The 25,576-nt window shown below is 39.3% G+C and overlaps 2 protein-coding genes across 3 annotated transcripts in view; both read right to left on the bottom strand.

Moving 5' to 3' along the window:
* The window catches only part of DNAH10 (dynein axonemal heavy chain 10), a 59,211-nt gene extending 54,155 nt beyond the window's left edge, over nucleotides 1-5,056 (bottom strand). Inside the window, exons 1-4 of the mRNA XM_067307395.1 lie at nucleotides 4,820-5,056; nucleotides 1,916-2,006; nucleotides 781-896; nucleotides 130-307 (exon numbers count right to left, since the gene is read on the bottom strand). Of these exons, the coding sequence (XP_067163496.1) occupies nucleotides 130-307; nucleotides 781-896; nucleotides 1,916-2,006; nucleotides 4,820-5,056 (622 nt within the window). The remainder of the gene's footprint in view (nucleotides 1-129; nucleotides 308-780; nucleotides 897-1,915; nucleotides 2,007-4,819) is intronic.
* A 1,011-nt stretch (nucleotides 5,057-6,067) lies between these two features.
* On the bottom strand, nucleotides 6,068-25,184 carry ATP6V0A2 (ATPase H+ transporting V0 subunit a2). 2 transcript variants are annotated; one of them, XM_067307396.1, is made up of 20 exons: nucleotides 24,996-25,184; nucleotides 23,493-23,571; nucleotides 22,114-22,211; nucleotides 21,113-21,250; nucleotides 20,473-20,573; nucleotides 19,594-19,720; nucleotides 18,791-18,873; nucleotides 18,336-18,429; nucleotides 17,797-18,009; nucleotides 17,052-17,202; nucleotides 16,127-16,266; nucleotides 15,193-15,350; nucleotides 13,353-13,443; nucleotides 12,936-13,054; nucleotides 12,248-12,458; nucleotides 11,557-11,676; nucleotides 10,323-10,442; nucleotides 8,994-9,111; nucleotides 7,429-7,600; nucleotides 6,068-6,529 (listed from the first exon to the last, which is right to left on the bottom strand). In XM_067307396.1, exons 1-20 carry the CDS (start codon nucleotides 25,110-25,112, stop codon nucleotides 6,427-6,429), a joined length of 2,553 nt encoding a protein of 850 aa, XP_067163497.1. In that variant the 5' UTR covers nucleotides 25,113-25,184; the 3' UTR covers nucleotides 6,068-6,426. The 2 variants fall into 2 exon arrangements, with proteins under 2 accessions (XP_067163497.1, XP_013814121.2); XM_013958667.2 differs by lacking the exon at nucleotides 24,996-25,184 and adding an exon at nucleotides 24,343-24,842.
* Nucleotides 25,185-25,576: the final 392 nt, after the last annotated feature.

Below are 25,576 nucleotides of genomic sequence, written 5' to 3' on the forward strand. Positions count from 1 at the left end.
AACTTCTTTCTACTGTCACGCGCATGTCAGAGTGTCAGAGTGCACATGTCAGAGTGCTGGTAGAGGCAGAATACTTGCCTTCAATTTGTTGCATTGTCCGTTGAATATGGCTTAAGAATTTTTGCATGTTCATTAGGAACTCGTTCCTCATTATCTTAATATTACAGTACTCCACAGGTTGTTCTTTCCTTTTTGCAACCTCAGTCTCAGTTAAATTCCTTCTTTCAGAATCTGTGTTTTCACTATCTGGATGAAAGAAAGCTTCCTCAGTCTGCTGTAGATTATAGGAGAGAACAGGCAAAAACACCTACAATTCAAACAGATATCATAAATTAGAGGATTCACATTTTAAAAAAATCCAGTCACCTTACTGGCAATTCACTTAAGGTTGTTCTAAACTTAATTTAAGTGCGTCTCTCTCCATATCACCTCTTTAGCATCATTCTCTCTGCCTCAAGCTCTACAGGGGAATAGCTCCAACATGCTTTCACAAAAGTCTATCAGTACAAAAATAAAGGTATCTGTTGTCACATTTTTAAATATCTCTCAGACAGGGCCAGGCAATTCAATGAATAATCCCTGTCTCCACATCTTCACAAAAATTTAGGAAACAAAAATATAAACTGAATATTAACACAAGCTCCATTTTGGCAAATGAAGCTCACTCAGTAAATATTAATATTTCTTATGAACAATCCATGTGGTTAGAAGGATATCAAATAGGCAAATCACTCACAGAAACACTCAAGACTTCATACCTAAAAACCGTAACACATTTACCTGTGAGAAGACATTCTTTAACATCAAAAGAGTGTGACCAGTCAGTACGCCAAACTCTATCATTTTAGGAAGAACCTCATTAGCTTCAGTCAGGTCATTAGGTTCAGAAACCGTTTCTAAACAGTATATAAGGAATTAGCATAAATCTAATTATTTGATACAGAAAGCAATCAGTAAAACAATACCGTAAATGTTTTTTTTTCTCATAACAAAGAAATAGTAGTTAGAACTCCAAAAAATAAACTGCATTTGTAATAAACTAGGTTTGATGCAAGTCACTTCAAAAAATTAGTGTTAGTTTTAATACTGTAGATGCCTTTTCAAAAAGGGTAAAAAAAATATTTAAGTGTCATCTAAGTTTTACAGCCCAGCCTTATAGCTCAGCAATGGTTTTCTGTTCAAACAAAACAGAGGCCTTGATTCAAACTCTTATTCTACAAAGAGACCAGAAAAATCTTACACAGAATTGCCAAAAATGACCAAATGTATTACCATCATGTTCTTTTTTGTCATATTTCCCACTTCTATAAAAAATGAAAATAATAGACACACACAAAATACTTTGTAACCTAAAACCATGCATTTTGCTCTTTGGTGAGCCCACATAAACATTGATGCTGGAACCAGTCTCTGGCACTAAATTAGAGTTAACATTGACCGTTGATAGTTCCTGGAAATAGGTGACCATTGTCATTGCTTTTATGACAAAGTACGAACTATCAGAATAAAATCTTCATTTCATGTGCTGCTATTGTGTATCCGAATTTGAGTCAGGTCAGGAGGACTGATCCTTCAGTTGTGCTTATCACTACCTTATAGCCTAACTTTCAGATACAGCTCTTCATCCACAACATACTTTACAGAGCCGTAGTAACTAAACCTTCTTAATTCCTCTGAGAGCAGCATCAAAGTTTCATCCCTCTTGGTAAAACATTCAAGATAAGTAACTTTCCATAAATTTGAAATAAAAAACATTCCTAGTTTCCTGGTTTTACTCTGAGAGTATTCCTGCCCAGGTAATTAACCTGGACATGCACTATCCTAGATCTCAGTCACTACAACCTTTTCTCAGTCTGAAGTGCTTCTTAATGCAAATACTGAAAGTGCAGAGCCAGCAGTTATTCAGGGCAAATACCTTCGGCGTCTCTCAGAAAGTATACAATATCACCTGACATAAATTCTTCTGGAATTTCATCAAGAGCCACATAGAAATACACTTTGTCAGCCTTCTGTTTTGTTAACTGGAACAGAAAATGAAAAAGAATATAACTATTACTATTTGCCACCGCATTTCTTAACAGCAAAAACATGTTTGTCTACTGTGAGCAATGGGACAGAATCATGTCAGCTCTGAGTACATTATATTCATATTGACGTCCAAATAAACCACTAACAAAAATTAAATGTTAAAAATCACAAAGCTAACAGTAAAAATCATTAGCTTTAGAAGGAATGTTAATTTCCAGGCTAATGGGACTAATAGTATTAGTGCTGGAAATCTTAAATAAGAGAAAGGAACACACTTAAATGCCCCCCATCATGTCTTTCTGAGAATGCGTAGGCACCTACTCCCCTTCTGCCTGCATCTCAGTCATAAATCAAGTTTTGTTAAAAAGCCCAAACTCCATCCTGATCATCTAACTAGGGAAAATAATAGAGGTACAAAAGCCTTTGCTCACGGTCCCTTACATGCTCTTCCTACGGTATTTTTATCTAGCAATTATTCTAACTGCAACTTTCCTGTTGCAAGCAACTCTGGGAATAGCTAATGTGGTATCTGAGTAATTCACTACTGCATTTCTTCACTGAAAATGTAGCATTTTGCCCAGTAAATTTCCTTTGCAATGTCATGTCAGCCAACGTCACAGGCTGTGGCAGACACCACAGACCACTGGATTCAGGAGAAAATTTCTATTCTTGTAAAATGTTCTGTTCTGTTCACAGTACTTGCTCTGCATTGTACCTCTTTAACTTCCCCATCAGTTTTATTGAAACATTCACATCCAAAACCCAGCATTTTCATATCCCCAAAAGAACAGAGTGAAATACAACAGCCTTACCTGAGGTATGTGTTCCATACTTTCAGTCACAAATTTTTGCTCCAGATCACTCGATTCAGACCCAATAGAGAGAGCTGATATGCGACCTTGCACACTTACATCAGCTGAAGATTCCAGAAGGGCTGTCTTGCTTTTCTGAGTCATCCCTAAGAAAAAGCACAAGAAAATTCAATTAAAGAACAGGTATTCTGTGCATTTAAGACAGATCCTTCCAATTATCTTCTCAAAATAAATGACTAGGTATTTTTGTCCACCTTCAGCACCATCTTTCACCAACCAGTCATCCAGTCTTGGTGTTAATCATAAATTTTCCCCTGCAGCATTACTGAAGGATTTGATCCAAGCATGCAAGTGACCTTGCTGCATTTCACAGCTAATGGGGTTTTATTTACAACCTCCTTTCTAGCTTTTTCAAACACAAATGATTTTTTTACGATAAAATAAGTGGGTTAATGCATTTCAATATGAAAGCACTTTGCAAAAGAAACCTTGCAAACAATTAAAGGTTTTGTCACCCTGAGCTGTGTTGGGGAAAATGTCTGTAGATATGGTGTGCCCAAGAAGTCATGGTGAAGGCACTGTAACAGAAACAACCGTACGAATTCCAAGGCCAGCCAAGGACCACTATTCTACATTGTTTTTTGAAAAGTGCAGTATGTCTTCTTCCCCTTTCAGCACAGGCTTCTAGACACTTAAAAGGAGTGGAAAAGGTTCAGTCACATCTACAACTGGAAAGGTCATGCCCCTTTGTGTTCTTATATTATTATCAAGCAATAATAATTCTGTCTTACTCTTTTGAGCATTAACTTGCAGCATTGCAGCTGCATCCGTTCAGAGGTGTAGGAGAGGAATAGGACTGTATCATTCCTTTAGTCCACTTACACACAGGCCAGACATCATCACTTAACTTTAGTGGTTCTATTTTTTTTGCACAGTATGAACAAAATTCTTTTATGAATAGAAAATGCCAGGTCCTGACCCCTTGATTCCACAAATAATTCTTTCAGAAGGTTCAGAGTTACATGGATATCAACAGCAGAGAAGAGAATTGGGCATCTGAGCCACAGAGAATCATCATCCTCTTCTGACACCCTTTCTACCTCTTTTCCTTTATTTTTCCACTGTTCATTAAATGCTTCTGTACAATCATACAGCTAAAGTACTGGACTGATCTTAACTCTCTACAGGACCCGCTTTTATTCTCATTAAACTACATCAAAATAAAGAAAAGAGCTTGCAGCTCTTAAGACAAAGAGAACGAATGGTTGTTCATCCCAGTCAGTCTCCGTCAGTTTGGAAAAGATGAAGGAGCCAAACTGAGAAAAGTATCTTGCAAAGGAACACCCTGAGGCAGAAGCTCTTGAGAAAACCTTAATTTGCCATTCGTGCTGCCTAGGACTCTATCCACAAAATCCGATCTGTGTTCCTGGGAACAGAAGCTGTTGCTACCGACCCTGTGGGAGCAGCTCTGCTCTAGGACCGTGTCAGTGAGTCAGGCCGAGCCCCCGCAGCAGCAAGGCCTGCGACCAGCACGGTTTGGCCACCCAAACCACCTACTTCCTTCCAAGGTTGCAGGGGAGGCCGTTTCGGTCAACTCTTCAGGAAAGAAGTCATCCAGGCCTTCCTCCTCCTGCCCATCTTCAAACTCATACTCGTCGCCTGCGTCTGCGCGCACACACAAAACGGGAGGAAAGCACGATACGGCCACCCCGCAGCGGGGATGGCACAAATCCCAGCCGGGGGCACAAGGGGAGAGCAGACGGGTGGGGGGAAAAGGGGTAGAGGAGGGGGCAGGCGCAGACCAAGGGCAGGAGGAGGCAGGGAACAGGGTCAGGACTTGGAGATGGGGCAAATGGGAGCCCCCGGGGGGGGGGGGGGAGGGAGCTGGGGGCAGCGGAGGGAAGGACGGCAGGGGAAATGGCAGGGGGTACAAAATGGCGGGGGGGGGGCCAGGCCCGGCAGGGCGGCGCCGCGGGAGCCTCACCCGCCGCCTCCTCGCTGTCGGGCGGGCGCCGCTCGGCCCGCAGCAGGAGCAGCGCGGTGGCCGCATCGCCCTCGCCGGCCTCGTCGCCGCGGTTGAGGAAGCGCAGCACGGCGCGCGCCTCCTCGCCGTCGCCGCGGCTCAGCAGCTCCTCGAAAGGCGCCGGGTCGGTCAGCCCCAGGGCGCCGAGCACCCGGTCCCGCAGCCACTGCACCCGCACGTCGTCCAGGCTCATGGCGGCGGCCCGAGCGACGCCGCCCGGTGGCCACGGCAACGGCTCGGGGAGGCGCCTCGGCCCCGGCCCGCCCCGCTGCCCTCGGGGGAGGCTGCGCGGGGCCGGGCCGGGCCGGGCGGGGGAGGCTCCGCCCGGAAGCGGGTCGCGCCCGGAGCCCGGCTCACACAGACACCACACGGCGGCAGGGCCCGCTCCAACCAGCGCAAGGCGATTTTTATTTGGAATTAGTACGAAACAAGTGCGGGAGGTAGCCGCTGCTGTTATGGCACAGGTGTTAAACATCACGGCAAGAGGCCGCGTTTCATTGCGATATAAAAAACATACAAAAGGCCCCTTTCCACCCTCCCCCCCCAGTTCAGTAAAAACGCCTTTGGTTCAACAACATCAGAGAAACCGAAATCACCGTATGTCCTTAAGCCACACATTGATTCCTCATTTCCTCACGCAAAAGTTATGCCCTCGAGTGGAAACTTGGCATACGACCACGCCGTAAAATCGGGACCGAGGATAATCCCTCCCGGTGCAGGGTTCGGTTCTGGTTTTGGAGGCCCCGCCAAGACTCCCGGAGGGCACGGCCGTTCTCCCGGGGCACTTCCGCGCTCACCGAGGCACCAGGCGGGCGCGCACAGCTTGCTTCGCACAACAGGGCACACGCACCAGAAAACGCTTCACTACGGGCCTAAAAGAGAGGGCTAATGCTCCAAATCCTCCCTGACAGTCCTGCCTCCTTCCATAAAACTGAACAGCACTGTGGCTTCTGAAATATTAAGCAATAATTCCGGGCAGAATTCTGAATAAAAAGTTAACATTTTTGGTGCAGTTTTAAATATGGCCAAAAGAAAGCACATTTTGTATTGCTATGTACAAGTTTATACTATACTTAGTAATCCTCCTGGAATAAATACTGAGAACATACAGTGCTTTTGTTGCATTGCTCAGCTGCTTCCAAATTGCATCAGATGGTAGCTTGCTTAATAATATGTGATTAAATACACATTGCTGCTCATATAATATGATGACAAGACTTTCAGGTAACTTAAAAGTAATAATTCAAGAAAATAAACATCCTCTCAACAAGAAAATGCCTACACTGGTTTTAGAACAAGCAGTAACAACTTTTTTTTTTTTAGAATAAAATTAATTTACAACATTAGTTTATCAAGAAAAATGTACATTTTATACCTGTATACTTTACAAGATGCTCCAGATCTGCTATGCACTTGTATGGGAGGTATATATTACACAATTATTTGGCTGCATTATAAGGCAATCAGTGAAAAACACTTTGTCCTACAAGAAACCATTCATAGGTGAGATCCAGTTACATGATTATTTGCAGACAATTCCAAACATTTCTGACAGCAACCAAACTATACCATATCATCTTTATTAAAATGTAAAGAAATGTGCTTAAAAGAGAAAGGTGTAAACTTGTATCCTCCACCAGTGTAAAATTTGTTCTGAAATTCCACCCTGAAATGAGACAAAAACAGAACCTACATATTAATCCAAAACAACTGGTTGTCAAGGGACAGAACTGCGCAACCCAAAAGGCTAAACAAGACCACTCCTAACCCTGTCACTTAGGCTTTCTGTGCGGCTGTGTGATCTGTCAAGCACAGGCAGACCTGATGTTTCTCAAGAGACCCAAACAGACAGATATTCTGCTACAAAGGTCCATTCCTCACTTCTGTCTCCTTTATTAATTTGTTTTAAAGTTAGTTGCAATTAACTGCTTTGCAAATTTATAGCATAATGATGACAGTACTCTATAAGGTGTATAGATTACATCATGTTTTTATATACTATATATTTCCCTTATACTGTAAATTCCATCAGGTTTCAAACTAAATAGTCACTGAATCCACTCACAAGCAGAACTCATGATATTAAGATTATGAGGTGATTAAAATACACAAGGGAGGGCAGCCTCATTTTAACAAATTTGTTCACTAATACAAATGTTCTATTGAACCAAATGAATAAAATGGACTGGAGTCTTTCAATGATATAACCAGACCAAAATTAAGAAGATTTACCTAAGTTACTAATATTCTGCATTATGAAAAGGCAAAATATTATAAATCATTTATAATTTGCACCAAAATCAACTCTGAATATGGTAGAAGTCAGTATACATCATAAGCCGATATAATATCTGACATTTCTGAAAATATTCCAGCAGAATAATCAAATTGCACTAACAGACCATTTATTTAATGTGATTAGATAAATCTATTCAGTAGTATAAGGCTGTTAAATTTTACACTTCTCTTCTAAAAAGGCACCTAATATTTTGACACAAAAATTCCTCTAAACAAGCCAGCATACACTAAAGTGAAATAATTAAAAACTGATGAGTTAAAACTTACCAGTGAAGTCGTACAGCATGGAGAAAAGCAGAAAGCCCTTCCATGACCAAAAGAATAAAAATTGTTAGCACAGCAAAAAATGCTAGAACAGGGACTAGCAGTAAAACACCGTATGTCGTATCCACGCGAAGACCCACTCTCATCACCATTTGCCACAGAACTTCTGATAACTCTATAAAAAAAAGTTTTCATAATTAGTTTTGATATTACATACATTCACCCAGGAAGCTACTATAACTGATCTGTATCCTACTTTAAACAGCCTTATTGGATCTGCTGAACAAGGGAATTATAAGCAAACACCTCCCAAAAAAGAAAAAAAACATCCTTTGAAGATCACAAATGGTTGTAGGGATCTCTGGAAGTAGTCTGGTCCAACCCTCGCTGTACTCAAAGCGGAGCCAACTTTGAAGTTACATCAGGGCCTACAAAGTTGCTCAGAGCTTTGGTCAAATTTCTGGGTAACTCCAAGAATGGAAATTCCACATCTCCAGGCCCATCCCTGTGTCCCTGATCACCCTCACCATGAGGAATTTTTTCCTTGTATCTAATCGGAATTTCCTTTCCTGCAACCTATGTCCACTGCCTCTAGCATTACCTCCAAGAAGAATCTGCCTCCATTTTCTCTACGATCACCTGTAGGTAGCTGCAGATCTCCCTGAGCCATCTCATCTCGAGGCTGAACAAACCCAGCTCCCTCAGCCTCTCCTCGGACATCACGGGCTCTGGTTCCCAACTATCCTGGTCCCCTTTCACTGCACTCACTCCAGCTGGTCAGTGTCTTGATTGCACTGGGGAGCTCAAGATTCAGCCTGACAAGTCTTGAATACAACAATATATTTATCACTTCCCACAACCTGCTGGCTCTACTGGAGTGAATTCAGCCCAGCATGTAGTTGGCCTTCATGGCCACAAGGGCCCACTGCTGACTCACATGCAACTTCTTCCAACAGGATCTTTTTGCAAAACTGCTTTCTAGTCAGTCGGCCCCAACCTGGAGTGCTGCACTGTTGCATGGGGTTATTTAGATATCCAGCACTCAAGGAGCTGAACCTACGCAAGTATTTTTACACTTTCTTTTTTTAATAGGTAGCACAAAATTGCCAAACAGGTTTGTCATGTGTAAGCCTCTTAGCGGGATATAACACTACGCATGTAGTTAATTTTTTTCCAAGAAATACTTAATAGTATGTTTCACAACAGTTTCAAAATAAGATTTACCATGGGCAACAGTTTAGACTGTGACACTAAAACTTTAGCAAGTGCCTAAATGCCTTCCAAATTGGTCAATGGAAGACATAAAATCCTTCTGTGAATCCTGATAGTCTATTATGTGAGACAAACCTGTGCTTAGAGAATCACCCTCCCTACAACCAGGCACAATCTATGGTAAAAGTTACTAGCTTCCATACAGAAACTGTACAACTTCACAGCTTCAGTTTGCAGGCTTTCCATAGATCGTGATTAGTTTAAACAGGAAATTTCTTTTTTAATTAATAAAAGGATGATGTAATAGTAGTATAATTTTAACTGGCATTAACAATCAGATACATATAAAAACTTACGTGCATGAGCAAGACTTAGCGCCCAGAGTCTCAGATACGAGGCTGTATTGGAAATGCATCCTAGACAGTACTCAATGGTATGAATTGCTTGATTCATAAAAACATCTCCAAAATTAAACTAAAATATAAAAATACATTTGTATCCATTTAAACAACACAATACAGTATGAGAGAATAAAAACATTAATCTACAAATCTTATTATACATACAAGAAAAAAATCTATTACATGTTAATACATTCATTTCATGGCAAGTAAAAAAAAATCTGCTATGCTTTACATCCTTATTACAGAGACAACACAAAAAAATAAAAATAAAAAAATCAGATGTTACAATTTTTCCAAATAGTTTTCTCAGTTACTTTATGGGCTGATAAAAAGGAATACAATTTATGTTTTCAACAGGAATATGATCTCATATTTGAAAAATACCAGTAGTAAAACAGTCAGTTCTAAATCCCATTCTATTGATGTCACAAGCTTACAATGACAATTTTTGCATCTTTAAAACCAGGATTATTAGTAATGCTAGTGATAGAAAAATAACTATTATTAATACTATAAAAGTTACCTGTTGCTAACGAAGAGTTCCAAAACTAATACTGTTACTGTAAGTTCCAGCACTTATTTTGAATTAAACTATGACACATTGTATTTGAGCAACCCAATTCTTGAACTTGGTACACATAACAGGTAAAAATCAACTACCCCAGTGAAGCAAGCACTAGACATGCACTGCACATTGGGAAACTGAAGCAATTTTTTTTATCTTTCAATTCACATGAAATCAGTGGAATCGGTCATCTTGTAAAGATTGGCCAAACTATACTGAAGCAATAGCTGGGACTAGGAATGCAGCTCATGTCTCCCAGTCCCCACTGGCAACATGCCTTCTCACAAGATCTAACTTTCAGATACATGATTTTTCTCTAGATGAAAAAAACAAGATTAAAGAACAGGAAGCTGTAGAGTCTTCTTGTCCTAATTTCAAGAATCAGTAAAACCACACACACACACAAATACTCTGCTTCTTCATTTTAAAAAAAACTATAGTCTGATCCAAATAAAGCAATCTTCCTGTTCTCCGCTACATATATACTGTGGTTTACTGTAACAATCTGAACTAATACACTAAATATAAGAAATAATGTTAAAACAGCATTAAATAAAAATACATAAATTGCATTCAGTCATCAAGGTCTTCATAAAGGCTCAGCTGACATTCCCGGACACTTCCAGGGACTCAACATACAGATTTTCTTCTTTATTTTTCACTTTCAGTTTGCTTCTAAAGACACACTAATTAGAGACTAAGTAAAAAAACATTACCTCCTCTGCATCCCCATCTCTGTGCCCACTGTCTGAAGGACTGCTTCCCTCTTCCACATCATTAGACCTCAGCAGAGAAAGTTCTTCTTCACTTTCTTTTCGAATTAGCTTGTAGCCACTCTGCACAAAATGGAAATACAACATGTCTGTTTGCTAAGTGGACTTTCCAGTGTCAACTTTAATGCTACAAGGTATAAATAAATTTAAAGTGGTCACAGAAAATAACACTCTCAAGGACAAAAGGACCAGAGAGCTAGAGGAACAAAACACTGTTATGAGTTATAGTCAAAAACTTTCCAATTTCAGCAGAAATATTTAGTTATGGGCATTGTCCTATATGCAAGGCACTGCTGAATTCTTCTAGACTGTTTGAAATAGAACATTGTTTCCCAACACATGATCAGTTATATATGCCATAAGGGGATTGGCCCCTGAAACCAGAAATCCAATAGCATAAGGCAGGAAAACTTCTGGGGATGGAAAAAGTGCACTAATGAACATACGCTTATTCTTGCTGCAGTTCTTTCTACCTGGAACCAAATGGGAAGGAAGAGAAAAGCTGCAACTGGACCATAAACCATGTAAGGGTCATAACGCCTCCTAAGGAATAAGAGGCTATGATTTTTACAAAAAAATGTATAACAGGAATGAATGTGAGCCAGAACAAGTAGTCACTGCCAAGATTGGGAAGTACTGATCCAAAGAATACTTTATTTTCCATATTAACACTTTTTTTTAAAGCAAATTGTAAGGAAAACATACAGAGATACCAAATTAGTGAAAAGTTTCCTGTTACATCTCCAGCTCAAGTTCTAGAACTTCACTTTCAAGAACAGAAATTAACTTTAACTCATCTACAAGTAATACTGCATCAAATAAATGGCCTATTGAAGCACTGACTATGAGGACTCTACGTGCTAATTATGCCCAAGAGTATTTCCACATTATTCCTAGGCTTCACTAGCATTTCCAGTAGTGCTAATCTGCAAAGTGCCCAATATTGTTAATATTCACATAACTAGTCAGATGTGTAAGTGTTTGCAGGCGCTACCCTATAGTTTGTAATGAGGTTTCGGGAAAGACTATTACATGCAATCAGAAAAAAGTTAAATACATTTGAGAAAGATATTTCTTTAAAAAATTCCCTCATTCCCCCCCCTTTTTTTTTTTTGCCAATAAAACTTCCCTATTATCTAAAAAGGAGATGTTTAAATAAACGTCACTCAATACTTACCCTGTACCTTCCAATGCCTTGGCCTCCATTGTGCAACCAATATAAATAAAGTGGTTTTCCAAAAAGCATTACAGGAACAGAAAGTAAAGCAAGACTAAGTAAAAACTTCTGTAAAACAACCTGTTTGTGAGTGGAAAAGACAAAGAAACTTAGATCAGACCAGCAAATCAACAGTTAAAAAACCTTCCCATACATGCTGTATGAGCATAAGAAAACTACTACTGATTTTAGTGGGAGTGAGGAATGTACTCAAAGTTCAACATGCACATAATTATTTTACTTAATCAGGACCTTAAATGGGGTTATTGACAGCCAGCATCTTCAGGACTTGGTTCTAGATTAGGGCACTACTGATAGTCAGTTTAATATGATTATTTATAGTACACAGGAGAGCATCAAAAAACTACAAGAATATTCCTAGCCTTAATTTTAAGCTGAAATCAAACCAGTCCTAATAAGGACTAGGAGATTTTGTTCTAGAAACAGATGTTCTCACAAGTCACTACATGAAATCTTACAATCAATCTAAGAGTAAAATTATTATTAATCATAATGTTTGTTTAATTTCCCCTTAGTCTCATACATTCCCCTTCCTAGGGCACTACACTTAGCCATCAGCTTTTTATTAATAGTAAATATTATCTGCATAGGGAACACGGAATCTGCTGAAGCTTGTTACAACACTACTAACCTGTCCGGTATAAAAGACCTCTGTTTCACTCCCAGGAAATAGGAACATGTTAATAAACTGAATCAGAATGCTAGGAGCAGATGTAGAGTTCTGGGCAGAGTAAGTTAACCACTTAAAGAAGATCATAAACACAAGGTAGCCAAAGATGCACATCATGAATAGAAGTTCAGGAAGAAAAACCAAGTAAATATTATACTTCTTCCTGAAATGTCTAAAAGATAAAAATGGGGAAAAAAAAGAAAAGAAAAATAAGCTTCACAAAGCAGCATCAAGGTAAATACAGGACTCATGCATTTAAGGTGTTTAAATGATTTCAATAAAACAGAACAGTGCCTAGCACTTTTAAAGAGCAGGACTGAAATTAGAATCCAGAACGGATTCCTTCATAATTCAGAGAAATTTTAATCACGTATTTCAGTGGAAATTAAGACCACTTAGCACCCCGGTGAAACAAAATCTTTTATTAATCAATGGCTTCAGATTATTTGGCTTAACACTGACCAATCTCTTTATTTACAGGAAAGAAGACCTCTCCATTACTGTCTTTTTTAAGAACGGCTTTCATAATTACAATTATTCATGTTTTGTTTTGTTTTTTTAATGTTCCAGTTTCTCATACCAGATTAACTATTATTCAGAAAGAGTTGACGCAAATTAGAATGTTACTATCTTAGCTTCTTGTACTTACAAGTGGTTAAAGACCCCCAATACAACTCCAAATGTCATGTGAGTCACTCCAAAAATCACAGACATTTTCATTTTGAAAGAATTTAGAAAACTGAGACGGTTGCTTGCCAAATTCCAGATCTGAAGATGAAATAAAGATAAAACAGGCAATTCAGAAGAGCGCAGTACATGGAATAAAACAGTATCCTTTCTCTGTTAGGAGGCCAGAATTCTCCTTGGATATCAAATGAAATTGAGTTTTGAGAAATGAGTTTAATCTTTCTTTGACTCATTAAGGGACAAGCTCTTTTTAAATGGAGAAAGAAGAAGCAGACATGTATTTGTCATAGTATGCTTGTCTTCATAATACACATACTAAAATCTAAATTACAGATAACTGATCATCATAAATGGATAACTTAAAAAAAAAAAAACTAACCGGATCAATACCAAAGGGATAAGCTCCATTGTACACACCAGTAACATTTGGATCCAGTGTTAAAAATTGATTAGACTTCAGATCTTCAAGACTGAAGGAAAAAAAAGAAAAACACAATAAAATCTGAAGGTGCTCAAACGAAGTGACAACATACACTTTCAGTTCTGCAGGATGTCACTCCTGCTTTCCTTTATAAGAAAGATTAAAATGACTAGCTTATCTAAGGTCAGACTTTGAGAAAAGAATAAAAGGATTTCTAAGCACCAAAGAGATAGGTACTAAAAACAAAAAAAAACAGACATTCACAATCTGGGTTTATTTTGCACTAGTGACCTTGAAAGGAAAGTGTTTAGATTTTATTTGCTATTCCCCTTGAGCACATAATTCTATTTAAAAAGCTCACAATTTGCTTTTATATAAACTTCAGCCACCCAAAGTTTTTTTTTTTTTCCATTTGGATGAGTTTCCACTGTAACTTCAAATAGTTTTTCATTAACAGCACTCTCAAACTGCACATTTGAACCAAAGTCAGTATTCTTCATTCCACTGTTTTAAAACACTTCCTGTTTTTGAGGTGAAATGAAACGCAAGCTGTAAACATTTAAATACCAAAGGGCTATGAAACCTTAAAATAATAAGGTTATCCCATTTTGTGAAGAAATAGGTTTGACAATTCTACTTTTTTTTTTTTTTTTTAAACTCTAAAGGAAAGCTGTGCATAGATTAATGCTTGCTAGGTAATTAACTTATTTCAGTAATTGCTAATAATTTTACAGCAGATGCTAACGCTGTTTGGCTATAAGTTCCCAGAGAATTACCTAGGACAAATTTCTCCAAAACTAGCCTTGTGTTTTTAATTCCCTCAAAATCTTTGGCATAACTATTTTCAATAGTTACAGCAGTATAGTTGTAAAAAGCACTTTAAAAGAAAAATGCAGGCTGACAGTAAACATCCTGAGTTAATCTCTGGCTGGAACTTGGGTAGGCTGAGAAGACTGGATTTCAATATATCTTCAAACACCTCTCCTGGGAGATACAGTAATTGGAGACAAACTAGAACCATTAGCATAAAGACAGACATAACAAAGGAGGCAGTGTACTCTCTATGAGCAAAAAAGATAGTCCACAAGACTGAGTCCTTTCTCTTTCTGTTAGGTTTTTATATGACTGACTGGAAACCACACAGTAACACCACCTTTGCGAGACCACAGAAAGAAAGATGTCAAAAACACATGGGGAGGCTTAGAGACTGAATATACCCTAGAAATTCCACTTCAAAGTTAGGTACATGTGACTTTTTACTATCAACAAAAAGATACTGTGCCAGCTGCACTTCTTCCATCACCAAAAGTTACTCGCTAACAGGTAGCAATAGAACATTGCAACAGCATGTGTTCAGAGAGGAGACTGTGTCTTCTACACCTGATGATAAAATTCTAGAAAATGTGCCAGCTGGTTGAGGACATGACCCAAACACAACCCGGTAAAGCAGCACTGATTAATTCAGTCAATCAGGTTAATATCTTATTTAATATAATCAAATTCTCATAGTGGTTTTGAATGAAATTGTCTTCTCTGTAGAGTTCCTAATTTAGGATAATAAGCAATTTGATTTTTTGTTTTTAAATAGACTGTTACTGCCTTCTTTAATTGTAGATGCATCATTTAGCCCTTAGCCCGCTAGCACCTGCTAGCTTAACAACAAAATTCAGTAGACTTAACTACATTTACTTACTGTTCTCAATAAAAGGATAGCTAAAATGGGTGGGTGAAAGAGTTAAAACTGTTCCGGGAAGTACATTAGTTTTAATGGTATAGCAAACAGAGGCATACTACTCACCGCCAAACCTTTTGTTCAAACATTGCTGAAACATTCCATCCAGAACCAAATATATTTAACGACTTTGAAAAACAGTCGTTGTAGATCAAGCCAGTGTACACAGAAAACAGACCCATCAATAAAATAACGTATCGGCCTTCAAAAAATGTTTTCATTATCTGTAAACGTTTAAAAAAGAAAGTATCATCTGCTGTGTCAATGATCATTATCTACACATCTCTAAAAAAAGCACATTTATGGCCACACAAAAACTTCTAAAAATTTAAAATTATTGTCATCAGTCATTAAGGAATAGGAAGAAACCTAAGGCTAATCAAAATGGAACACAGAGTTTGGAGTTAGACGTGAATATACAATTTGCAAATGGCAATCACTAAATGGGTGTGATTCATCTCTCCACATTCACAGCTTTATGTCAAGAGATTTAAATGTGAAGATTGCATTGGAAAATAGAGCTAGGAACAAGTATCTTCTGAATGACAACTTTAGTTTAAATTGAATGCAGAGATTTGAAGTCCCCATGCAAGCTCCCAGAATGCAAACTGAGACTACTACTACTACTACTGCTGACAACAAGCAGTCTTTGTAAGCTGCATTTCCTCCCCAAGACTGGTTTTCAAGGAGGTAGTCATTTGTGGCCACGCTTAATTAAATAATTCTAATGATAGATGCAGGCCTTCCTGCATTCAAGCCCACACCATAATAAAATAGTTACATCAATTTCAAACTACAACTCCTTTTCAGAAACAATAAAAGAAAATGAAATTTGAAAAATCATCTGAAGTGGAGTATGTCAGCTTAAAACACAGGAAATTCTGAGACAAAAAAAAGAAGTCCAATACATGCATAAAGAATACCAGTTTTCAGAAACATAGTGACTATTCAGTTGAAGTTATCTTGCTGGATGGGAGTAGTTATTTGTAATTCATTTTACCTCATCTTGCAATCTTTGTAATCTAGGGTGGTTTTCATATAGTATTGTCAGAAGTGCAAAGATGAACATTAGTAGACCATGTCCAAAGTCTCCAAACATAACAGCAAACAGGAAGGGAAAAGTGATGATGGTATAGAGAGCTGCAATGGCAACGTAACAGATTTCAGGCATGTAACACAGCAGATAATGTTGCTATCTAAATTTTGCCTAAGTAATTCAACTGTTTTAAGCTCTCAATCACTCCAGAACAAAATTTGTTCAGTTTTACAGTTTGAAACACCTTTCACACCTCGCTAATAAGTGTGCTATAAACTTCACTCGCTTTAAATCTTGCTTATGTACATCCACTAGTAATGACAATGCCACAGCTGAGCATTAGTTAACAATTCTGAGGATAGAAAAAAGAGCCCAGAAAAAAACTCAGTTCTTTCCCCATGACGATTTTGACTCTGTGCTATAACTTACATTCTCCCATACAGAATGACATGATACTGTCATAGTCAAGGTAGCTACAGAAACAAATAAGGGCATTAAACTAACAGGGCTATACAACAAGCTGAATTTTTTTTCAAGTGACAAGCTCCATACTTAAGTAAGATCAATAACCATTACCAAAATTTTTTTTTTAATTTTCCTAAATACCTTTTTCAAGGAAAAGCATATAAAGGAACCTTACACAGCTATTATCAATATTTTTAAATGCTTAAATGGTTCAAAAAACAAATCCCATCTTACTGCTTGGAGCACCATTTGTACTGTTGATGAGCTACTGAAATTTAAAAACAGCTACTCATAAGCAGTACGGGTGTCAACATTTTCCTTTGGTTGGAGTCCAGTTCAGCAAGGTATTTAAATACACAACCTTCTATCAAGTCAAGCAGCAATGGCAGTACAGCTCACACAGTTCAGCTGTCAGAGGACCGACCTGGATTAACCTCCCCATAGTTCCCAACTCCATATGCATCAACAATGTTTTGGAACCCTGAGGTGAATTTGTTGGTACGTATCAAAGTTGGAGGAGTTTGTGTTGTCGGGATGGTGTTCATGAATGAAGAAATTGTAGCTCCACTCTTCCTCTAATTACAGACAGAAAGGGAGTAAATATTTATATGAAAATCCAGTTGATGTGTAATCTGATCAAAGTGAAAATATCTTCTTAATCAACAGTTTCACTGACCCTGAAACATCCCCCCAAAACCCTCAAGATTAACATTTATCACTTTGTCTCTTCTTTAGAAAACAAAAAAATTACATTAATATGTTCTTCTAAAAAGACTATGTACGATAACCTAACCCTTACATTATATGAAATACCAGATGAGAACCATCAGTCAATATTATAAAACAAAGATTCGCTACTAAAAATTCCCTCTTAAAAAACAAAAAGATTGAGTGGCATTCAACACAACTCATACAAGGAAATCAGCACCTTCTACTTGACTGCAAGCAGCACTGTGAGCGCCATCAGACTTGGGCCCAACACAGGAGTTCCTGTTCAAGCAAAGTCCCCATCAACACTAAAGGTTCTGTTTATAAATTGTTTCATATGAGTCCACAGAGACCTGGATCTGCCTGTGCTTCCTTTTACCCTATTTTAAATAATTTTCTTATCTGTATTACTGGTTCAAGACAAAAAATTTTTAACATCAGTGAGTGTCCAACTGACTTACTGATCCTTCCTCCAGTGCATGGCGCAAGTTTTGCAGATCAGCCACTGGACACCAAACCTCAGCAATTAAACATTTATTTGTGACATCAAAACTGCACAGGTTGAGCACATGGTAAATGGCTTTCATCTTCTTCACTTGGATAACCCATGTATAGATGGATTCAGATGCTTTACATAAGACTTGGCGTAAGTAATCCTCAGTTTTATGCAGCACCTGTGTGCAAGAAAAAAAAAAGATTTAATTGAAAATGCAGCACAGTTCATGTTAACCACAGGAAAAGCACTTAGTATTTGTCCAGCAGTGGGTCACATTTTAAGAGGCCCCACTAACCCTTGCCTAAAAGAGAAGGCAACACAAGTGCCCTCAAGTTTAACAAATAGGTGCAACATGAGACCAGGGATATATGTACACAGTCAAGTTCAGGTCCAAAGCTGTATGTATTTTAGAAGCATATTAATATATTTAATACTGTGATATGTTAAGCGATTTTCTGTAGTGCAATAACAGCAGCAAAGGGGATACTATTGTAATTTACTCACGGTATGAAGATCTTGAATACGAACGTTTAGTCCTTCAACAACTGCCGTGCGCTCTTCTGTGGTATTCGGATAGGGATAGACATGACAGTGATAGCTACAGAAATACAGAAGTTTGTATTAAACAAGCGAATTGCTAAAACAAACAAAGCAGCCAACCCTCCATGCCCTAGTCAAATTTGCAACACATCATCTAATAACCATGGAACAGACTCAATTGAGAGAGTCACTGTTCTGCCTCTACTTAATAAGGACTGCAGATAAAATGACTCATGCATTCGTATTTGTACATTACATAATTATAAGGCTAGAAGCAACTAGGAGAAAAAAAAATTTTTTTTAACTTGAAAAACTTCTCTTGAAATCAACATTTCCAGGGAAGGGGAGTAGGGGGGAAATAATCAAACAAGAACAGAACCCAGGTGTAAAGAAATTAGTACATTAGTCTTACTTCTTACCAGTCACATATCTTCTTAACTTTCTGGCCAATTTGTTCACCCCAATAGGACACTAAAAACACAAACCATTTTGTGGTTTCACCCTAAAAAAATAAAAAGTCAATGATGTTTAACTGACTTATAATACCACTACACTAAAATTATACAGTAAAATAAAAAAAAAAAAAAAAAAAAGAGTAATTAGAGAAAACACCATTAACAGCATTAACCTTCCACCATTTTAAAGGCGACCAAAAAATAAAATATGCCAACACCTCGGAAAAAGCTTTCAGGGAAAACAAAAGATTATATTTCATCATCTCAGAAAAATTCTGCCAAGGCAGAATTTAAATTAATACAAAGTACAGATGGATTAAGCAGCCATAACTGCTGGTTTACAAAGTCAATTTTATAAGTTCAGAAAAAAATCTTCATGGAAGACCTACTCCATTCCAGACATTTTTCCTTAACTACTGAATGAACAAATAAAAAGACTATTAAAAGGTACAGCACTGTACAGACCTAGTTAATAAATATCCAAACAGCCATTTATGCCACGTATTTTGATCAAGGTTGCTGGTCATAAAGTCATTACTACTCCACAATAAAGTTCTCATCAAGCTGAACCATAAAAACTTAATTTGCTACTCCTATAGTTATGAAGGGAAAGAACCACTAATCTTAAACTCTTCGAAGTTTTCATACTTAAAACAGACTTCCCTCCAGGGGTTCCTTGCAGACCTGACCAGGGATTTTTCCAAGTTGTATGAAGAGTACTAGTATTAGTACTAACTGATAAACTGATAGTTACAATGTTTACTCACTGTGTCTGGATCTTCCAGACATTCATCCAACTCTGCACATGTAAGAATAGTATATCCTTTACAGACTCTCCACAACATTTTTTCAAATGCTTCAATTTTTGCTCGGTGAACTAAACCAGATATGAACCTATGAAAATAAAAAAATGTGAAAAATAAGCCAAAATCCACAAGAAAAATTAAAACCTAAGAGTACATCATCACTAAGGCTCACGTAGTCACGGTAATTTAACATCTGCATCTCTAGATAAAGAAGCATCACTCCAAGCTGGAGCTTATTGGTATATAAAATACAGACAGTTTCTATTTGGAAAACAGCTCAACTGTAGGCCTGAGCACACAGCTAGAATTACACCTAACATCAATTCTTTCTGTGGTAGTAAGGTTATTAGTACTTTTTTTTAGGTAAGGTAGTCTCCCATAATGACATTCTGGAGAGCAGTACGCATAGATCATTTTAAGGGCACATAGGCAATACTATTAATAATGTTACATTTACAATTCACATGTCACTGCCAGCTGATTAAAACGCTATGCATTTATCCTAGAAAGCAGAGACTGAACAGTAGTACAGAGTACCTGTTTTGAGCAAGGATACATTTTCTTTAACACACGTGCTTTGTTTCGTGTAAGTTTAGTTACAGGTTTTTTGGTGCAGTCCTATTCATTCCTTAATGTTTACAAAAAAATCCAGTTTTGTCACAAAGATACATTTGGGCTAGATTCTCAGCCAACATAAAATGCTTTGGCTCATCCAAAATCACCGGAGTCACACCATACCCTCTTTCTTGAAGAGGGAGCCCATTATCTATAGCAACTCACAAGCAGTTTTGAAACAGCACATCACGTCAACCTGCCATGCCCACACTGACCCGTACCTACCCCAGCTTGGCACCCAGCCTGTGCATACAGTTGTAATCCGCTAAAGGCTCATTTTCCACAGATGGGAATTCTTCATAATTTGCATGTAAACGGGATTCATACTAGCAAATGAGAAAAGATTGTCTTAATTAGCTTTTCTTCTTTAGGATAAAAAATGAACTAAAATACTTGGGTTTTTTCTAAACAACTAACTAGATTTCAATAAAAATACAGAACCATTTCTGGTGTAAAATTCAGAGAACAGGGAGAATTTGAGATCTCAAGCGTACCACTCTCAGCATATATTAATTATACATACTGTTGCAAAAGTTATATGATAAATTTCTCAGCACAATTTGTGCATCAAAATAACACAAATCATTCCTTCATTAAATGATTCCCCAAAGAAATCAAAATTCCTTAGTTCAGGGCTATATTTTGATATATATACATATACACAGACACACACATATACACAGCCTAGCACAAGAGAGTCTCAGATTGTCAGCTGGGATCTCTCAGCATTGAGTGCAAATAATAATGAATAAGGTAAAGTGCTGTAAAGCCCTACACCAAATCATGCACTTAAGTAGAACATTAACAGTATACGACAAGAATGTGACATAAGAACACAATCCTAGTCACACAGCATAAGCAATACCTCAGCCGTTCTCCTGACAAAGGTTTGCGTGACCTCCAACATACATGTGTATTCTGTCAGTTCAAGCAGGTTTTTCCTCAACTTTTCTTTGTTTTTTGTTACTTCTCTCAATTCTGTCTCCAGTTTCTGCAGCTGTTCCTAAGACATGGAAAAAAATGGCACAGAATCAGTTACACCACTCTGGAAATTGGGGGAGAATGAATTTTAAGCACAAGTTAATTGGCCTCAGCAATGGAAAAATTTCCCACTTTCTTAATTAACTTAAGCACCACTGCTTTTATCCCTCAGTCTGCCAAACAATGCTTTGTATTTAGTAAACTTGATCCTCCACAGGCATCCATGAAATCTGCTGTTCTGATCTTAATCTGCATCTGAACTAAGCAAAACAAATGGAATTAGAACTTGGAATAGTACAGGGTGCAAAGCACCATTACTATTGAGAGAATTACAGCAAAACAGAGTGTTTTTCAAAATTATATTTGCATTTTACAATCTTCTACTTCTAAAGCAATATCAGAAAAGCATTCAGAGAAATCTTAACAAAATAGCACCATGTTTTGCTATGCAACCAACTCTGGAACCTGTAGAGCCTTGGGCATGTAAAACTCCCATCACCCAGGAAAATTTTGGATGCAGAAAAAGTCTTCGGTAAATCCCAAAGCAACCTACAAGGCTGAAGAGGCCTACATTTATAGATAACAACTTGCCTGGAACAGTCTAATATGTCAATCCATCAAAACAAAACAGATGACTACAACCCACATGAGTTAGCTTTGTCCCTTCACAGGGATTTTGTGTCAATACCAAATGCTCACTGCAGTCTTTGAAATAACACTAGCAGAAAGGAAAAAGCCTAGACAGAAGGAAAGCAAAGGCTTTTTTTCCCTCTTCCTCCAAGCCCCATATAAGTTAAGTCATAAATGATAATAAGTGATTAAGTTTAAAATAAATTTCCAAAATCCAGTGCTACATTTTTGGCATCTGTGGTATGAAAAAGTTACCTGGATTTCTAAAATGTGTTTCAGCAAGGGGGCAGGAGGAGCAACATCTCCTTCAGGAAGGGGAATATCTGCCTTCTTAATTTCTTGTACTAGATATCCTAGAGTAAGAAGAAAAACAGATTTAGAAAGGAAACTGCATTGCATTATACTTCCTAGAATGCTGCGTATTTGACCTTCAGGTGTTATTAAGGGTACTGAGCACACTGCAGCATCAGGCCCAGCTATTTATTTATTTATTTAGACAACAATACATACAGAGTCTTCAAAAAGAAGAAAAGAGAAGGGGGGAAAAATAGCCCTCCAGAGAAGAAAAAAAATAGAGGGCCTTATAGCGTGCTAGGAATACAACGCAAAGAAACATTTTTCTCTCGGAAGGTGGAAGAAGTAAGATGTCTTCAGAGTCCTCTGACTGAAATTTTCCAACCACAAGTACTTTAAGAAGCTTTTAACATTTCATAGTATCTCTTTGTTGCAGCAAGATGCCACTTTCTGCGAATCGTGCCATCTGGCAAAAACTGACATTCTGCTCATTGACCCATGCTTGAAATAAGAAGTGTTCAAACAAGGCGGCTTACGTAACCCTGACAACAAATGCAACTCACGCTGAGCAATGAGATTGCTGAGATAGCTCCTGGGCTGCTTTGGCATGACCAGCACATGCCTCTCACAAGAGATTCCAATAAAGAGATTCCTTCAACAGTAACTTTTCCTGGGGTCACACAGAAGTAATCCGCATCTTGGTTTTAATGCTTTATATACCGTTCATCTATTAATCAACTACCGGGTGAATACAATTACGAATAACTTTGAGTTCAGTATTAACAGCACTGAGTGACACAACATAAAAAATAGGGCTCTTTTTATAACTAAAGGAATACCCAGAATAAAAGTTCCCTTCTCCTAACAGAGTTTTAAGCAGTGAATATTTAAATGGTCCCAACTGTTTACCAGCAACACATTAGTAACTCTTCTTCAACTCTGAGCTTTAAAAAAAACTTATATTTAAACACCTACCTGTTGTACTGTAACTATATTTTACAGCTCACAAAAACAAGAAACTGATTAAGTGATACGCTGAAAAACCACACAACACATCAATATAGATTAAGGAATATATTGTTATGTTCTGACTCAATTCAGTGCTACAGCCAAACAAGCAACTTCTGACTCTCAAAATCTAAACACAGAATTTACTTATACATGTATATATGTGTATGTATTTTCATATATATGAAAATTTTGTAAGATTCTATAACACTCAGACACTACGACAATGGGAAAAATAAAAAAAAAAATTATTTGAAAGCTCGTTGCACTCAATGATGCAAACTTTAATAGACCCACAGATGAGAAATGGCAGACATGTAAATAAAGCTCACCAAGTATTCTTTCCATCTCTTCACACTTCTTTACTTCATTCACAAATTTTCTCTGAAACACACTTACATTTGGGTTGAGCTGGAGAAGAGGACAAAATGTTTATTAGGTATTCAAAACAACAGTCAACCCTACGGAACATAGCTGTGTCAGTGACTTCATGGTGCTAATTTTGTACTTATTGTACACAGCAATACTTGACTTAAATCAGTCTACCTCTACATGGAAGAGTTTGAAAGCTTAGAGTCTTTGCCTGTTTCAAAAAGACGTCTGTCTTTGTACAAAGTGGTTTTCAGCTAGGAAGGTATAAAAAAACAAAAGTGAAAAATAAAAATATCTTCAAAGAGAAAGGTTTTACTACAGAAGAATAATTAATGCCTTTTACCATTTTTACTCAAATACAGAAATAACCAGGTCTACTAGAGAAATCCCTCCTGATCTTACTTCTGCAGTTTTGGAATGGTGCTTAAGACTTCACATTAACAAACACAAGTAAATTTTTGCTATTAATTTCCAGAGAACCTATTCAAAAAGTTACTTGTAAATGGATCTTTTTTTTTTTTTTTTTTTTTTTTTTTTTTTTTTTTTACACACTTCCCCCATGTTATGAGTGTGCAATGCCTCTGGCAACACATTTAGCTTTAAGATCAGAATTAGCAATGCTTTTTTTTTTTTTTTTTTTTTTTTGCAATAAAACAGCATGTCAGATATCTCGAATGGCATCAGTTGCCTTTAAACATAACACCCACGCAAGGACTCTTTACAGACTTATATCCTCCTACCTGCCATACTTGCTAACTAGCCGATAATTTAAGTTTCTCCCGCTTTCCTCGCAAAGATTTTATGACCTACGTTTCTGAAGAACGCTTGGAAGAAATTCCAAAGTCTCAGTCAGCAAGCAAGGATCGTGTAATTACGACGAGACAAAACACGAACAAAGTTAATTGTCACCCAGCCCATTTGACATTAGTCAGGCCCTCGGTTTCCCCGAAGGTGAACTGCATCCTCCAGGCGCAGACATATTCTACAAACTGGGAGCGTGTGACACGGAAGAACTAAGACCGCGGAACAGCTGAGATGTTTTTGTTGATCTCTCAGCGCAGCCGAGCACAGACAGAGAGATCAGTGCGGATCCAGGCGGGCAACGGGTTCCCCCGCTGGATCCAACTGTAAAACACCGAGGTTTGGACCGCTCCCACGGGGGAGACGGGGCACGGCCAGCGCGCAGCACCTTCCCGCACCATCTCAGGGCGCCCGGCGCTCCGCGACAGCGGCTTCCCGCCGCACCGGAGCGCGGCCTGGGCCCGCCGGGGGCAACGGCGGCGAGGGGAAGCCCGCGGCCCGGCTGCGGGAAGAGCTTCGCCCCCGCAGCCCCCCCCCCCGCTTTACCGGCAGCCGCCGGGGCCCCCGCGGATCCCCCCGTCAGAGCGGCCCCGGGCAGAGCCCCGCGCCCCGCCCCCCCCGCTGACCTCCTCTCAGGGAGCCGCCTCGGCCCCGGTACTCACATCGCGGAACTCGGCCAGGCCGCGCTCGCCCACCTCGCTGAGGCACTCGTAGGCCGAGCCGCTCTGGAGGAAGAGCTGCGCCAGGCACATGGCCTCGCCGCGGAACAGCGAGCCCATGGCGGGCACGGAGGGGCGCGGAGGGGCCGCGGCCGCCGCTGGGCGCCCGTGGCGGAGCGGCCCCGCGCGCGCCGGCAGCGCGGCCAGCTGCTTCCGGCGGCGGGCGGCCGAGCGGCGGCGAGCGCGGAGTGCCGCGCCCGCGCGGGCCGACCGTGGTGCGCGCGGGGAAAGGGGCGGGCCGAGGCCCGCGGGGGGCGGCGCTGCCGAGGGTCAGGCCGCCGGCGGCAGCGCCGTGGGGCCGACGGGGCCGCAGGGCCCGGCCCCATAGCGCTAACCATGGAGCTATCGCAGCCACCAGCCTCAACCCCACGGTGCTCAGGCCCCCGGGGTAGCACAGCCCCAAAGCAGAGCCCCCCCCCGGCGCTAACGAGGCCAGAGGGCTCAGCCCCATGGAGCTGACCTGGCCCCACAGAACGAGCGAGGCCACAGGGCTCAGCCCCGTGGCACTAACAAGGCGCTAAGGC

The sequence above is a fragment of the Apteryx mantelli genome, chromosome 17, assembly GCF_036417845.1.
Source record: "Apteryx mantelli isolate bAptMan1 chromosome 17, bAptMan1.hap1, whole genome shotgun sequence".
NCBI classification, from domain to species: Eukaryota; Metazoa; Chordata; class Aves; order Apterygiformes; family Apterygidae; genus Apteryx; species Apteryx mantelli.